The following is a 16,147-nucleotide window of genomic DNA, read 5'->3' as shown; positions in this document are numbered from 1 at the left end:
CTTCCTCCCTGTCCCCTTGACCCCTTTCTCTGTTTTGGTTTTTCCTTTTGTTTTTTTTCTCTCTCAGGTTTTCCTCCCTCTCTCCTCCGTGGTGTGTCTCCAGCTCAGCACAGACGGGAGACTGCAGCATTATCCCTCGAAAACATTGCGTAGCGTTAAGAAGAGGGATTTCGCTCATTTGCGTCGGTCACGCAGTCTTTCTTAATCTCAAATCATCGCTTTGAACAATATGTCGATGATGTCACTTTTTATTCCGTATAGGAGGATTGTGGGATGCGAAGTCCATCTGCTCTTGCCGATCTGCTGAGTCACAGCTACTCAGCTTGGCACAGTGTGTGTGTGTGTGTGTGTGTGTGTGTGTATGGGGGGGGGGTTGGTGGGTGGGTGAGTGTGTATCAAACACCTAGTTTTGAGAATATTTGCTATGATACAGCAGACATGAAGGAAATACCATTGAGGTAAATGTTTTTGTTGCAGGAATCACATCATTAAATGGCTGTTATTCCCAGGAAATGGGTTGTTTTTGTTTCTTTTTTGTTCCTTCTCTCTGTTTTGGTCACAGCGTTTGTGACCGTGTGAGTGATTGTGAAGCAGATCGGACTGCTGTCAGAGGATCTGTGGCCAAATTAGGGTCAATGGCAGACCTTCCCACCGTTGGCAGCCTGTTCAGAGCTCAATCTCATCCTGACTTCATCACAGTCTGACTCACACACGTGTGTGCGTGTGCACACACACATACAAACACGCGCACACACACACACACACACACACACACATACTTCATAACGCACTTATTTTTGCTCAACTTAACTCAAGCCTCAACTGTACGATGCAGAACGGAGAGTCGGACTGACTTTTGGTTTGAGGTTTGACTATTTATAAGTGTCTGGGAGGCAATTACAGTTGGAGATGTAAACAGTGGAAAACACATTTGCATTCTGTGATGCGCTGGTTCTGAATGCTGACAACACAATCACAACTGCAACGGACTGGTTCGAGTTTGTTTTACCTCTTTCAGTGATTTGTTTGACAGCTTTTACATCCTCAACTGCAATCATAGCGGTCAAACCACAGTCCAAATGTTATCAAAATATCTTTTAAAAAGTGCCACCCTTCACTTTGCTACTAAATTTAGTATTCGATTACAATGACAGCATGTGTAAGTAGATTAAAAGTATAACATTTAACAATGCATAATGCAAGCATTGCATAAAAGCCCATTATGAATATGTATTCTAATACGTGTAACTATAAATGTACTTTTCCAAATGAGAAAGATGCAAATAATGCCAAAAATGCTTGTTATCTTCATATAATGCAGGCGTTTTCACTCGCTCATCGAACAGAAATCCTCAAAAGGATTCCAACGGATCGAAGTGAGGAAGGGATCATTTAAAAAGGAAGAACTTCTGATTTTATGAGAGAGAAGAAGAGCGATGAAAGCAAAACTGTCTGAGGCGTCTTGATGAATCGGATGTCTGTGCCGACTAGAGGAATGAGGTTAATATGACGGAGCCCAGAAGAGCGTGAGGAAGACAAGGCTTGGAAGAAAATCGAGAAGTATACCCCGAGGACGGCCGTGCACGCGATTGAATTTCAGAAGCTCCTTTGAATCTTGTTTATGCACTTCAGATGACGTGACCTTGTGTTTTTATTTGATTCATCCCAGACCGGATACGTCGGAAATACATAGATAAAACTGGAAAAGAAAGTTTGCCATCCCCCTGTGGAGTGAAGAGACTCTTACATAAGTTGTTGTTATGCAACAGAGCAGCCAGCCAGCCAGCCAGGCAATCTGCTGCACTGGTTTTAAGGTGAACGCAGTAACGCCAGCATCAGCTCGGCTCGCTGCGCGCTTAATTGGCCTTGAATCACCGCTGGTCTCTTCTTCTCCCCCCGGACTGTTTTCCAAGATTTTCGGACCCTCTCGGTCCACGTATCGTTTCCCCGTCAGCCGCCCGATGAAACTGAGCCGTGCTGATTGAGGCAGCGAGAGGTCAAGCCATGATTCCTCCTTGGGTTGCATATGGTTCCATCTTCCCCTCTTTTTTTCTTCTTTTAGATCGATCGCCGTCTGACTTTTCTCCTGGTAGTTTGAGTGGCTCCTCGCCTGCCAGTTCGGGATTATTCAAAATCCCCAAAGAGGGAGGAGGAAATGTATTTTGTCTGTTTTGGAAGGAAAGTGACAGGAAAGGGGATTTGAGCGGTCAGGTGTTATTGTAAAAGCCTCCAGTACCAAACAACAGCACTCCCGTGGCCGTTTCTGATTGGTCTGTGAGTTTTTACACATCCGATGTGTTCTTCTATGCGTAACGGAGGCGCAAATATTAAAAGCAAACGATGCAAAGTGCCTGAAAAAAAAAAAAAGCTGCAGTGTTGGATCGCTCAAAATGTATAAAACCTGACAACTCCCCAAAGGCACTGGGCTTTTCAAGGCCACTCAATGGCAGCTGTAGCCTTTCTGTGTTAGTGACAAACACTGTCAGTGCTGCAGTCATCTGTTTTCGGATGTCAGTTTCTACCTCACTGACTGTGGTTGACAACGTGTCAGACAGGCTCTTTCTGTCCTAGAGCGACTCTTTATCTGTACTTTAGGGCAAACGAACCCAAATGGGTCTACTGACTGCAACGAAGAACAGTGAAAAATGTTACCAATGCAAATTACCCTAATATTGTGGAGAAACCCTTCGAACCCAACCCCTGTTTCCACAGACACTCAGCTGTGGGTCGCAGTGACCCGCCTAGTGGCCATAGCTTGAAATGCTTTGACAGATTTGACCAAATCTTTCGTAGTCGTGCAGTGCAAACAGGCTGTCCAACCAAATTTCTCTAAGCTCAGTTGAAAAAAAAAAAAAAGATAAAATGATCTTATAACCAAGAAAGTATTTGTAAAAGACAGCCTTAAAACTAACTGGCATTTGCACAAAATGATTTGAAAGGTAACGGCGTGAATTGGTCAAAGGTCAAAACCTTATCTGAAAAGTCAAGGCTAATAGCTGGAGAATATCAGTTACCATCCTTTTTGTTTTTTTGGTAAAAAATATACTTGTTAAAGTAAAATATCAAATTTTATTTTATTTATTTAAAAGAGCTTAAAAGGCTGTCATACACCCACTATAACCTCTCTTGCAATGATTTTTGAGCCCCGTATCATAAATTTCAAGATCAAAACATTCAATCCTCCCATGTTGGGCGCATACAGACAAAGTTCATTTTTCTTTTACTTTGTCTCCCTTACTGAGGTCTGCACACAGTGCTGTTATTTGCGTTCACTTCTATTTATCTCCTATCCGTACTTTCATCTGTTATTCCGAGCCTGTCCGTGTATCCATCTGTGTGTTGGAGCGTTGCGGAGCCGCAGTTGATTCAGCACCGTGGACAGTTCCTCTGAGCTAAGCTCCCCTGGCAGAGCGCAACAACAGCTCCTCCCTCCAAAATGTAGTCTTTCTGTGGGCAGGATTATACTGACCTCACCATGTCCTCTGTGTAACCACTGTGGCGCAGGAGATTAGTGGTTGAGTCTCCAATCTCCCCGTCTCGCTCTCTCTTTTTTTTTTTTTTTTTGCATGCGTGTGTGTTTTTCAGTCGCACAAAAGTGCCCCTTTATTCCTTATCACTGCCAGGCATTGAAAAGCACAAGCTGATACATTCAATCGCAGTGGGATATTCATGGATTTTCATCCGTGCACTTAGCCCCGCATTAATTCCTCACGCGGCTCTTGGCTATCCGGTGCCGACGTGAAATCTGACAAATCTGATCTAATTACTGCGATGGCCGGAGATGATTGTAAATATCAGACATGTGGCCTTGGGAATGACTGGTGATGGATCTCGCCTGCTGATTATGGTATAGGCGCCGGTTCTCCCGTGACCCCGAGTGCAGGATGAACAGTATAGATGATGATGAATGAATGACCTGGATTTAAAAAAGTTGAATTACGTTTGTCGCCTTACGGGCCGTCAAATGCTTAATCTATATTAGACTCAAGTAAAAGTGGTTCCCGAATGAGCGCTACTTTCCTTCAATTCATTTTCTTTTAAAACTCGTTTTATGTCGGGGACGAATTCAATGATCTATCCGACGTTAGAACATTTATGGAGGGGATCCCTGCCCTCCAGGTATTCTGTTATGGAAACAGGGTTTGCTGTTGCGTCTGTCCAAATCATGAGGCTATGAAATACTGCCACCTCATGGTGTTGGAGGTTCTCCATCCCAGTCCATGATCTTAAAATCATGAGAGAACGAGTTCCAGCTGGAACCAGCAGGTGTCCTACGTGTCTTTTGTATCGCTTTGGCAGAAAAATACACGAGGCTACAAACAAAGAAGGTGAGAAACAATGAAAATATGGAGAGTTCACGAAGGGGAGAGGCTGGCAGTTGTAGCGAGTAAAGGAATGGGCGCTGGGTGTCGCAGTGGGAACGCTGATGCTCCTCATGAGGCGTTGTTGTGTAAGCAGGAAGCAACGAGAGAGTTAAAATTGCCTCCCTTGATTCTCTTCATGAGTCACACCTCTTCATTGAGGAATATGACTTTCTGTTACAGCCTTGTTTTTGTTCCATGTTACGTAAAATATAGTAGTCATCCCTTCCCCGATGTGTTCTTATTATCAGATTGCAATATTATTACAGACAATAAACAATGATGGTGTGCAAGGGAAAAATGTGGAAAGGGAAAGGGTTTTCATATCAGACCTGCTATAATCTGAAATCATGTCTGAAACTGATTATCTCATTTGAATTCTGACCTTCTTATTGTAGTTTCCCCATACCTCAAAGATCTCTTTCTCCTTTTCTTTCACACACACACACACACACACACACACACACACACACACACACACACACACACACACACACACACACACACACCACAACAACAATCCTGCAACAAACCTGTAAGTTCATGATTGTATATCCATCTCATAAAGTCTAATTTTTGAAATTTGGAAATTGAAACTGAGAAAAGGATAAGACAATATACTTATGTTTTATCATAATTTAGTACTTTAAAATATTTTTTCTTGGTCATTTGCAAGTGTCCTTACCTCACTCAGTTTTCTTGATACTATCCATGGGAGAAATGTGACGTGATTAAATGAGTAATGCCTTACCGTTGCCCCAGAAGTCATCACACAGCTTGCTTGTGATCAACAAATAAACGAAATTAAGGACCGCCTCATTGTATGATTGGAGAATATGCAACACTTGACCCGAAATTAGTGTTCGGATTTCAGTTTCAAATAAACTTTTTCATCAAAATATAGTGATTTTTGACATGTTTTTCTTTGCTGTACCTGATCAAAATGGTACTTGATATTCATCCATTTCCATCCCCGTCTCTATTTAAGCGCATATACATCACTCCACAGTGCAAAGCTATGACATGTAACAGCAGGAGAAGTGAGAAAAACACTACAAGAGGGGTAATTTCACCAATAAAAATGTGTCAGACATAATGTCCTGGTTATGAAATCGCTCCTGTGCTCTTTTTCTATCATCTAACATGTGTCTGTTTGTTTCACCCCATCCTTATTTTAGCGGCAGATGTTGCGTAACCGTGCGAACGGTGCAGCAGAGGCTTCAAAGCAGCTTGTTTTGTCGTTGGGAAGAGAGAAGCTCAGGGCAGCAGTCAGGAATAGATCTGTTCCTCCGCTGCTCATTTCCCTCTGTCTGCTTGTCTCAGTTAATTCAAGGGGATTTGCCAAGTTGTTCTAATCCCCGACACTTTGTCGTATGACTACGTTTATTTTCACCTTTGCCGGTTCCCTCCCTGCTCTCCCAAAAGCTCCCCGTAGTGCTCGTCTCTTCCGAATCATCTTAATGAATCGGGAGGCGTGGTACGAGCGTGCCGCTGTAAACTGGGCCATGTGCTACTTGCACGTGCTCGTGTCTGGATCTCCGTAGATGCTCTACTTCTGCAGAATAGCACGTCTAAGGTGGATAAAGAGTGAACGCAGGGGGTCTTTATCCCAGTCTTCACATTGTGCTACAAGGGGGTAGCAGTCTTTGGCACACACCAGCCATGAACTAAAGCCTAGAGGGCATTATCACCATGGTAACCATACTTTTCACACCCTTCCCAGTATAGTGTGTTACTCTATAATAGTCTCAGCTTAAAGATGCCCCCCAGCGGCGGCTCTGCTTGAGAACTACACTTTATCCCTTCCCCTCTTATTTGCCTCTTTACTACCTTTAGGTTTCAGTAACACTTTTCACGTGTGTTTCCTCCCTGTTTACTTAACTTCTCCGACACGCTACAGATTCTGTCTCAAGACAAGCACTTTCAAAACATCTCTTCCCAGAATATTTGGCAAGCGACAGTATTGGACCTGGTCTTGGGAAGTAGTCACACTGAGTCAGATCAGTAATTTCACATCGAATAAAGATGTCTTTGCAGACACGGTTAGTCATCCAAATATCTATTTGTATTTCAACTGAGGTTTCGGCTGTTGTTTTCTCTTTCATATCAAAGTAAACTCACTATCTGCACGTTTTGGGACAAATAATGTTTTGACAGAGTAATCAGACGATATGGTGTGCTACTATATGGTTTCGAGGCACTGAAAACACATCTTGACATCATGTAGTTAACTTATTAAACACCATATCAAAGCTGTAATTCTGCCAACTTGGGTTTTAGTATTTGGTAAAGCTGAGTGACAAATTGTACCTGCACACGTGCCGATATACATTATTGTATCTTATGATATGACGACCTATCACATCACTTATAGACGAGAACATCTCTGTCAAATAATTTCAACTTAATTGATGTATACACAGATTTATTTTCTACAATCAGGGAAAAGTCATATAAAACCAAGAATATCAGTGTTATCTGCGGTCAGTACCTTGAACTATGTACAATCACGTCTCAACAATTGGCATCACAGTATAATTGTATTGAAAGAAATCGAAACAAATTATTTTTGCGCATGGCATTAGCAGATTAGTTTACCAATGCGTGTTTAAATAACAGCGTGCGATAACAGTGATGTGCCCGGGCTTGCAAACAAATGGAGACAATGCAGACTCCAAGAAAAACACATTTAAATTCAGCAGAGCTACAACACTGCGCTTTTGATATTGTATTTTTCCAGCAGCTTGATATATTGATAATTTTCGGTCGCGGCATCAAATAATTAAAAACCTTATCGGTCCGACAGTTGACCTTTTCAGTTGTAATAGGAGAAAGACATACAGTAAGTCGTGCATCATCTGCTCGTACGCGCATCAACAGATACAACAGGTAACATGATACCTGCCTGGCAGACAGCAAAAACACTGTTGTTCTTGGACACTAAATACAACTGATAGTGCAAATGTACAGGAGACTGATGGTCGGATCAGAATAATGTGAAATAACAAAGCCAGAAGTGGCCGTGTTCAACCATCGGCACTGGCACACCGGGGAAATGTTAACTGAGCCAGCATTGAAACCACCTTGTTAAGGAGCTGCACTGCTCACCCCTGAAATAATCAGCTGCGCGCCATCCGGGGATATTCAGGAACAAAGCAATATGCACTCCGTTATGAAACTAGAATCAGTCTCTCGTACACACGAACCAATTTATCAGCTTATGCCCATGCAGAAGGCTCCATTGTGTGTGTGTGTGTGTGTACATGCTTGCACACATAGATACGGGATGTTAATTTGAAATATTAAATGAAAATGATCGTCCCTCCGGCGAGAGTCTGGGTCTGCGATCAAACTTTTTTTTTATTTGCATCAGGTAGCTTATTTAGTGCACACATGTTTTTACAACCGTAAAAGTGAAAACGCTCATCGAGACACAAAGTATTCCCCAAGAACCATTACCTGATCTTAAATCAAAGGTTGGGATTCTAAACCTCAACCTCTACAACGTTGCCATTTCGACAGAGCCTCCTTAATAAGATTCAAAAGCTAAATAGTGCGTAAGCCATCTTCATCTGGACTCACGGTTTCCCATTCATTATTAACAAGCTAGCGTGAGGGCGACTAACACCTCGCACATTTAATGTCTCCAGATGAGAAACGATACAAAAAAAAAAATCACACCTAAGCAGAGTGAATGAGATAGTGAAAGTAAACCCTGCCAACATGAAACCTCTTAATTTTCACAATTAAATACACAAAATACATTCAATAATTTAGATGAAATCAAAAACCCTTAAAATCCCACTAGTTGTTTTCTAATGCTGCGTCACGTCGAACAGTTAAGTGTTTGGTTCCTGTGAATAAGATGAGATTTTTAATTGGATAACGAATCAATAAATGATACAGCGATTCTTTAAAAAACAAATCTTGTTTATTTCTTGTTTGGTTCTTTTTCTCATGATGATTGTTTGAAGATGTTTTGTGAGTCAGTACTCATAATTGGAATCTTAATCAGGGTGTGTTTAATATTAACTCAACAGAACAGAGTCAGAGGTTCAAAGTGACTCATTTAGGCGGTTTATCCGTGAGTCATATTCCAGCTCAGACAACCCTATAAGTATCCTGCGCTGATCTCAGAGCACATTCTTTACCTTATAAATGCACTCTTCCTCCCTGCTTTTTTGTTGCTCATTACCATTTATAAGATGCTTGCTGGGGGAGAAGACCCTCCCGCCGCGTCCCTTCCTGAATGTGTGCTGCACGTGCTGCGGCACACAGGCAAACCCGTGAGTCAGCAGAGTCTCATTATAGTTGCCGATAAACTGATTAAATGTCGAAGGAATGCAGCACAGCGGCTCGGAGACTCGTCCGGCATTCGCTCGGTCTCAGACAGTCTCCTCTCAGTATGCACAAAAACAAAAAAAAAAAAAAAAAAAAAGGCACGGCCGCAGAATCCCCTCGGCGGTCGGTGAATCTTTTCGGGGGCTTGGTGCATGTGCCTCTTCACGTGAGCCGGGAAGCTAGGAGTCGGTGTTCTCTGTGCTCTGAGGTGTTGATCAAAGTGTGTTTGCACTTGACAGAAATACATGCGCTACCTTTGATTTCATTGTGAAATGACGCTGATTGAAAAAACATTATTATCGATAGGAATTGGAACAGCGCACGTGCCATCTCTTAGTGATGGAGCGTAACTGCAGTGAATCACCTGGCAGCTTCACTGTTGTTGGATAGGACTTCCTGCAAAGCTCAAAGATGCTCTGCACATGTTAAACACAACTATTTAAATGAAACACAGCCGGTCCCAGTGTGTTGGTGAGGATGATCTCGCTGGATCTGAGGCGACAAAACGCAGGATGGCCGATGGCGTTAGTGGTTTGACAGATATGTTAGCTTACTGAGAAATTTCTATGAAATGTGAAGAGACTTCAGAATTTTATTTCTGATTTGTCGTTCAGCCTGATGACCTTTCTGCTCACGTACGTTTTTATTTCTTGTCAGGCAGAAGACAAAGGCAGGAGTGAAGGTTCGAGAGAGAAATACAGCTGGGTGTCATCAGCGTAGAGGGAGAACTGTTGCCTGTAGTGGCATAGGATATGATCTATACGCTTTCCAGTGTGACGCTCTAAACAATATTACCATAATATTATCCATATTATCATCACTAGTCTGTTTGAAAACTTTATTTAGCCACCCAGGAGAAGATTTTAACAGGTTTCCACTACAAAGCAATGTTCTCCTCAGTGTGAACACACACAAGTGGCAAAACAGGAAGTCATAATGTTCTCCGGAAAAGAAAATGATATGCATATGGAGTTAGAAGATAACGCCTCATAAAGCAAAAGACAAATTGTGTTTGTGTTCCTTTCCAGGTGACGTGCCTGCAAGACTTTTTCGGAGATGAGGACATTTTCGTGGCATGTGGTCCGGAGAAGTTCCGCTATCAGGATGACTTGATGCTGGATGAGAGCGGTGAGGTGACATTTTTGTGTTGACATTTCCAATCAGATTTTTAAATCTGCCCTTTTCAGTGTTTCCCCCCTCCCTAAACTGTATTCTCTGATCATCTGCTCGCTGTTTGCTCGCATCTTATTTTCCACGGCTGAGCGTTTCATCGTTTCGATCCGATTGCACTTTCATGAATCCATAATTGTTTAGATACACAAGTCTGTTGACTCATCAATTCTAAATATTAGGGCCTCATTATTTTCAAATCAAGCATTTGGAGAAATCTATCAATGAAAATGTATCCAAAAGCAACAAATTCCCCAAAGATCAATGTAACCATGACTTGAATAACTTTGATATAATTATAAAAATGCTGATTTCACTTTAACTAAGACGCCAAAAAAATCCACTTATTTTACATGCAAAAGGGGAATTGAATTTAAGGCTAATGGATACGATTTTGCAGATATTGGAAAAAAAAATATGCTCAAGCTCCGACTGCAGCTACGGGTGTGGAAAAATGGTTTTCACTTTTTAGTTTTCCTTTTTGTCTGTTCATCGTGGAGCGTGTCCAGTTCATTACACTCTATTGGCTCTTTTGCAAGTCCTCCCCCTCTCCTCCTCTCTCCTCTCTGTGGCTGGCAATTGTCGGGCCATTGTCCAGCCTATTGCGCAATGGTTCTTCTTCCTCTCATCTGCCTGTCTGTCCAACAGCGTCAGCTAAGGACAGTTTAGTGTGTCTCTCTTCACTTCAACCATCTGTTACCCTGTCTGTCTCTCACGTCCGCACAGCTGTCTGACTCCTGCCACGTAGAGCTCATTTCTCTCATCCTTCCGTCTCTACTGCTGCGCTCTGGTTCTGGCAGAGCTTTATTAAACGCATGTAATGCCCCTGAATATTTTCAGCCATTACTGCGCATATCAGCCAATTTTCCATTCTCCGTCTCCCTTTAAATCTCTCTCGCTCATCTTCCTCCCCCCCCTTATCACCTACTCCTAATTTTATTAGAAAAAAGGTTAGCAGCTGCATTAATGCGTTTCATTTCTCTGTCGCTGTCTCCTGTTTTCTCTCTATAGAACCACCTTATGAATTAATATATTCAACTGTGTGTGTGTGTGTGGGGGTATGAGAGTGTGTGTTTGGCCAAAATGTACAAAGGTGTCCATTCCATTACGTATTTCTTTTTTTCTTGTTTCTTTTGTGCAATTTAATAAACCACCACCCGTCTGAGCAGTGTCCCCTTCAAACAAGCCAGAATAGTGTCCTGCTCTGCCCTCGCAGCAAAATTGTGTTTTCCGTGTAACTAAGTTTCTTCCGGGTTACGTTTGCTGAGCAGCTTCCCCGTGTATCATTGTTTACAGCGGCTGATCAGAGAAGCTAGGTGAGTGTCACGTCGATGACAGCGGTGAACATCGTTGCAGATTCTGTGAGAACAGAGTGGATGGAGAATACGGCAGCGAGGCGGGAGAGCTGACAAAAACACAGACTTAATGAAGCGGAAATGCTGTAAGGTGTCGATCAAAGTGTGTCTGCACCCAACAGAAATACGTGCGCTATCTTTGGTTACAGTCTGAAATTAATACCAAGATAGCTATGGTGATTAATGAACACTTTATTATCGGTAGCAATATGCAAAGCACTGAGCACAACCAACACAACCATACGAATGACATAGCGTGGGACTTAGTGACGGGGGTCGGCTGGATGTTGTCACCGGATCCGAGGTGATGAAAGCGGAAGGGGTGATGGGGGGGATTAAACAGATCTGCTAGCTTACTGAAAGATTTCTTTGAAATGTGGAAAAACATCAGAATTTGATTCCTGATTTCCTTCCTGTTTGGTCTGATGACCCGTCTGTTCTTCTGAGGTTTCATGTCAGTCAGGCTGGAGAGAATGGCAGGAGTGATGGTCTGGAGAGACAGAGCTTTGTTTCATCAGCATAGAGGCGTAACCGTCGTCCACGGTGGCATTTAATATAATCTACCAGATATACACTTTTCCACAGCGACACGCTGAGTCTTGTTACCGAGTCCCGAGGCAAAATTTAGTACTTGAGAAAACTACTTAGTTCCATAGCAGCAGATTTTTTTTACAGGTTTTCTTCACAAAACGTTGGCTGGAAACATTTGCTTCCCTGTCAAGGAAGGAAGGTGACTGTCACTGCGACGACAGCGGTGAGCATCGCTGCAGAAAACTGTGAGAATACAGGAGTCAATAAAGGCTAGAACTGAGATGAACAGGCTCAGAAGAGACAATGATTTTTAAAGAGTTTGCTACTAATCTTGTGATTACAAACTTCTCTTCCTGTTGGATGTTACTTGAAGATTCAAAGGATTCAAGACTCAAAGCACTTATTGTCACATGTACAGTGAAGAAACTTATTTCCCTGTGTAGTGCATTTGGATACATGCTGAAAAGAAGAGTGTAAACATTATTATAAATAGGATTATAGATAGGAGTTCAAGCAGTGGCGGTGCAATAAGTCACTTGAGTGCAGCTCGGTGTGCAACTCACAAAATGCAGGTGCAAGGATGAGTGCAATTGAAGTGGGCAGTCGACTTTATATGTGCAAAATTAATAACAGCAACATTGAAATCAGAGCGTCACCCTTCTGAAGTTGCTCCTGCAGACAATTGTCAGCTCTGCATAAATTAATACATTGATTCAATTGTTTTGGTTAAACTGTGGGAAGGAAATGTAGCCCTTACCCTTGATACACTGACTGCTTACCTGTAACCATGTGTGACTGGATGCACAACAGCTTCTTCCTTCATGAGATTAGACCATTATTCCTATTTTCTTTACTTTGTTTAAGCAATTGAATGCTCATTAAGCTATTACTCTGGGGAGATCAATAGAGCATTTGTAACTGTTAATCAGGCATTGCTGGTACGTTCTTCCAACCCACCGTTTGAGAGCCGGAAGCTCAGTTAAAATTTCAATTTAAAATGTCGATGTCACTAGATGTCACTACTTTCTATATCTAGTGGCATTTAATGCGGACGAAAACACCTTGGCAGAGGCATGAGACTCCACCCGCAGCTTCTATGGGTCGTCTGCCAATGCCGGCGCGATCCGATATGAAGTAGTGTTTTGCAGGTAACATAGAAATTGGTTCTCTCCGAGGACCCCACAACACTGAATGGATACGTGTGGAGATTTAGAGAAGGAGAAAAGTCAGGTAACTCATATTAATCGGTGCTTAGTGAGAAGTCAGTCCACTCATTTGAATGAAGTCAAGCAGGTTATTACCAGAGTTACCCGTCAAAACCTCAAGGCCGAAGAGCACGAGCAGAGAGGAAGGAGGGGGTGCCGCCAGAGAGGAGTGTGAAACATCATCTACGATTACAGAGGAAGCAAACAATGCAAGCAGGGGTTGTTGTTGCTGTGGGGTTGGAGGAGCAATGAGCCATGTATCGTGGTTATGGACACTGTGAGTCACTTCGCCGCTGTGACGTCGTGGTTAATAATTTATGAAAAAGGACCCAGCAGGCCCAGTAATGCACGGCAATAACAACATTGGAGAATTCAGAGTGACGGTCTGATCATCATGATGTGGGTCAGCGTCAACAGAGGGTGTAATGTGACTAAAAGGCAGATGATGAGCCACGCAACCGGTGGCCTGGTGATAATCATAACATCACAAACCCGTCGCCCATAATAAACTTCAAATCTTTTAGGTCTTTGCATCGTAGCATCAGGGGGCAACACGGGGGTGGGAGGGTGACAAGTCTGCAAAAAAAAAATCCTCAGGGAGCAAATGCAAACTGGACCGATATGAAAAATTTGAACTTGAGCTACCTGGGCTGAAGAGCAAATCCACAGCAACACACTGGTGACAGGCTTTTAGTCACAATTGTGGCTTAAAATATCAAGATTTGTTTGCATATCTAAGACGTCTGCATCCTTACCTTGAGGGAAATATTGATTTTTTCCTTCAATCGAAGCTTACCTTGTTTACCCCTTCACCGGCTCACGGCAACGGAAGGACAGAAAGACGGAAAGACAGCGAAGCGGGGAGACTGTGAGAGCCGGAGCCGCAGACAACTTTCGCCTCCTCTCGGCATCACTATAATTATCACCTCTGCCTCGGAGCTGGCACACTGTCATCCTGTTAGCACTCTGCATTGTACATTAATCATCAGGCCACAACAGCTGCCACACAAGCAACTTACACACACACTTATGCACTCTACTCGGGGGTAAGAGAATCCATCATATTTAATCCGTATGAGTGTATATTAGGATGTGTTAGGACATCTTGCTCTTGTTAGGATCCTTCAACACGTGTGCACGCCTTTGCATATGCGGTATATTTCTGTCTCATATTTTTAGACAGTATCTATTGCATCTCCTTTGTCCCTTCACTCTCACTGCTTGGGGTTAATGCACTAATAGAAGGATGCCGTATTGTTGAGCGCGCACATAAAGGTGCACGCAGCGATGCGCACAAATTTCCGCTCTCCGGCAGTCTGAAATGTGATAATGAGCTATAATGAGGGCGGGTTAATGAGCAGGAGAGGAGCAAAGTTTTAGGGATACGGAAGGATGCTGAGTTGCATCACATGGCTCATTTATCAGGACAGCATCCGGGAAAAAAAAGTCAGACTTCCGTGAGTCATCCCGTCACTCCTGAAACATCACAATAACAAGGTTTGGAACGCGAGCCGGCAGAAGGTCAGCACTCATTATCACGGGACACCTGAGGGAGACAGCAATTACAGGGAATTAGTGCTTTGCTGTTAATCAAAAGACTAAAATGATCTCAAGTCAAAATCCTGCGCATGTTAACCTTAAATGCAAACATACCTTTTTCTTCAAGTCTTTTTGGGGATGCTTGATTTGAAACGTGTAATGATATTGTCTTTTCTTTCCACATTTCTTCTGAATTCCTCTCTCTTTGTTCCTCCAGAGTGCCGTGTGATGAAGTCAGTGAACTACGGGAGGATGTCTGGCTCCCTGGGGAGTCGAGGGTCCCCGAGGACCTTCCCCCAAACAAGGAGCAGCAAGTCCCCCGTTTCAGGTAAGACATCAGATACGTTCATTATTCGGGGAAGGATCCTTTTAAGACCAGCATCAGTCCATAAATGACCTCATTCTTCTCTGTCTATCAAGTCACCGTGTAATCAGGTAGCCCTTGTTAAAACGTGACGACAGCCGTGACGGTTGTGGATCGTAGAACGTGGAAGAGCAGTGTCCCCGCGCTTCCGGGTGTTGTTTTCCGATATTTCGGAATTGCTCGGTATCATCAAGGTCATTAATCAATCACCGTCGCAGCAAAATGAAAACCGTCCAAGTGAAAGCTGCGAGGGAAAGTGAGCTCTGCGGTGTTTACCGTGTGAGAGACCATCTCGTTGCAAGCGGAATATGAATTCAAATGCGAACGGGTTCACATGGGAGCGGTGAAAAAGGCAAACGGGGATGAGAGGTAAAAAAGAAAAAAAAAATAAGAATGAGAGCAGGAGCGAGGATGGGAGGGAAAGATGAGGGAAGAGGGCTGGTGACTCAGTACTGCAGCTCCTGCAAGCAGTTCTTCACCTGTCATTCTAATGAAAGGTAATGAATTTGTGAGGACTTTGGTGGGCAGCAGTTGTGTTATGTGTGTCAGATTCTGATGTTTAAAGCCCTAACATTTACTCAAACTTACTAATTCCAACAACCGAATGTTGCTTAATATTCATTTATTCGGGAACTTTCCAGGTAGCAAACTGTCAGCGTGGCTCGAAGCTGGAGAGCACTTGCTGATTACTTTGGAGCGCCAACAGATAGCATGTTGTTCTTTTCATGATTGCACAGCTTGAGCTTTGGCTTTTGTATAAAACATCTAGTAATGCAACGGTGCACTTGACTTTTAATCATCGCTGTTTTTTGTTTTGCGCCGTCTCTCGCTGGGATGGAGAGAATTTAACACGGCTGGCATCAGACGTTAAAAAAATAATTAACATTAGACACTGTAACACTGTACTTTGTGTCAGACGGATTACAATTTTAACTGAAAGTGAAAATGGGTAAAACCGGACGAACGATGTCGATGACACCGTGAAAACGGTGAAAATGGCATTAGACGTGAAAGAAAATGACTTTTGGCCATCGCAAATTGAATTTCGCCCAAAATCTCGGTATCTAATGAGGCTGGCGGTCACATGGGCGCCTGCTGGAAATTGGGTGATGCAACGTCCCGAAACATCCCAGAAAGATGTCCCTCCACCTGCTATCAATGCAGAAAACATCGCACGGTTCCGCAGACAGCAGATTGAAAGGTAACAATAGTTAACAGGTGCGTGTTCAGCTGCAGCAAAAAAGAGAGGCGGGGAAAGAAGCCCGCCGAACAGAAAGTTCT

General features: G+C 43.1%; 1 protein-coding gene across 4 annotated transcripts in view; it reads left to right on the top strand.

Annotated features, from left to right (window-relative positions):
- The window catches only part of dclk1a (doublecortin-like kinase 1a), a 51,997-nt gene that overhangs the window by 9,858 nt on the left and 25,992 nt on the right, over window positions 1–16,147 (top strand). For all 4 annotated transcript variants that reach the window (XM_086176777.1, XM_086176774.1, XM_086176776.1 and 1 more), the window contains 2 exons: window positions 9,731–9,830; window positions 14,720–14,830. In XM_086176777.1, the coding sequence (XP_086032903.1) occupies window positions 9,731–9,830; window positions 14,720–14,830 (211 nt within the window). The remainder of the gene's footprint in view (window positions 1–9,730; window positions 9,831–14,719; window positions 14,831–16,147) is intronic.

The sequence above is a fragment of the Fistularia commersonii genome, chromosome 29, assembly GCF_037954325.1.
Source record: "Fistularia commersonii isolate RoL2024-O1a breed Wild chromosome 29, RoL_Fcom_v1.0, whole genome shotgun sequence".
NCBI classification, from domain to species: Eukaryota; Metazoa; Chordata; class Actinopteri; order Syngnathiformes; family Fistulariidae; genus Fistularia; species Fistularia commersonii.
The sequence above is the reverse complement of the archived record's forward strand: the minus strand, read 5'-3'. Positions and strand labels throughout refer to the sequence as shown.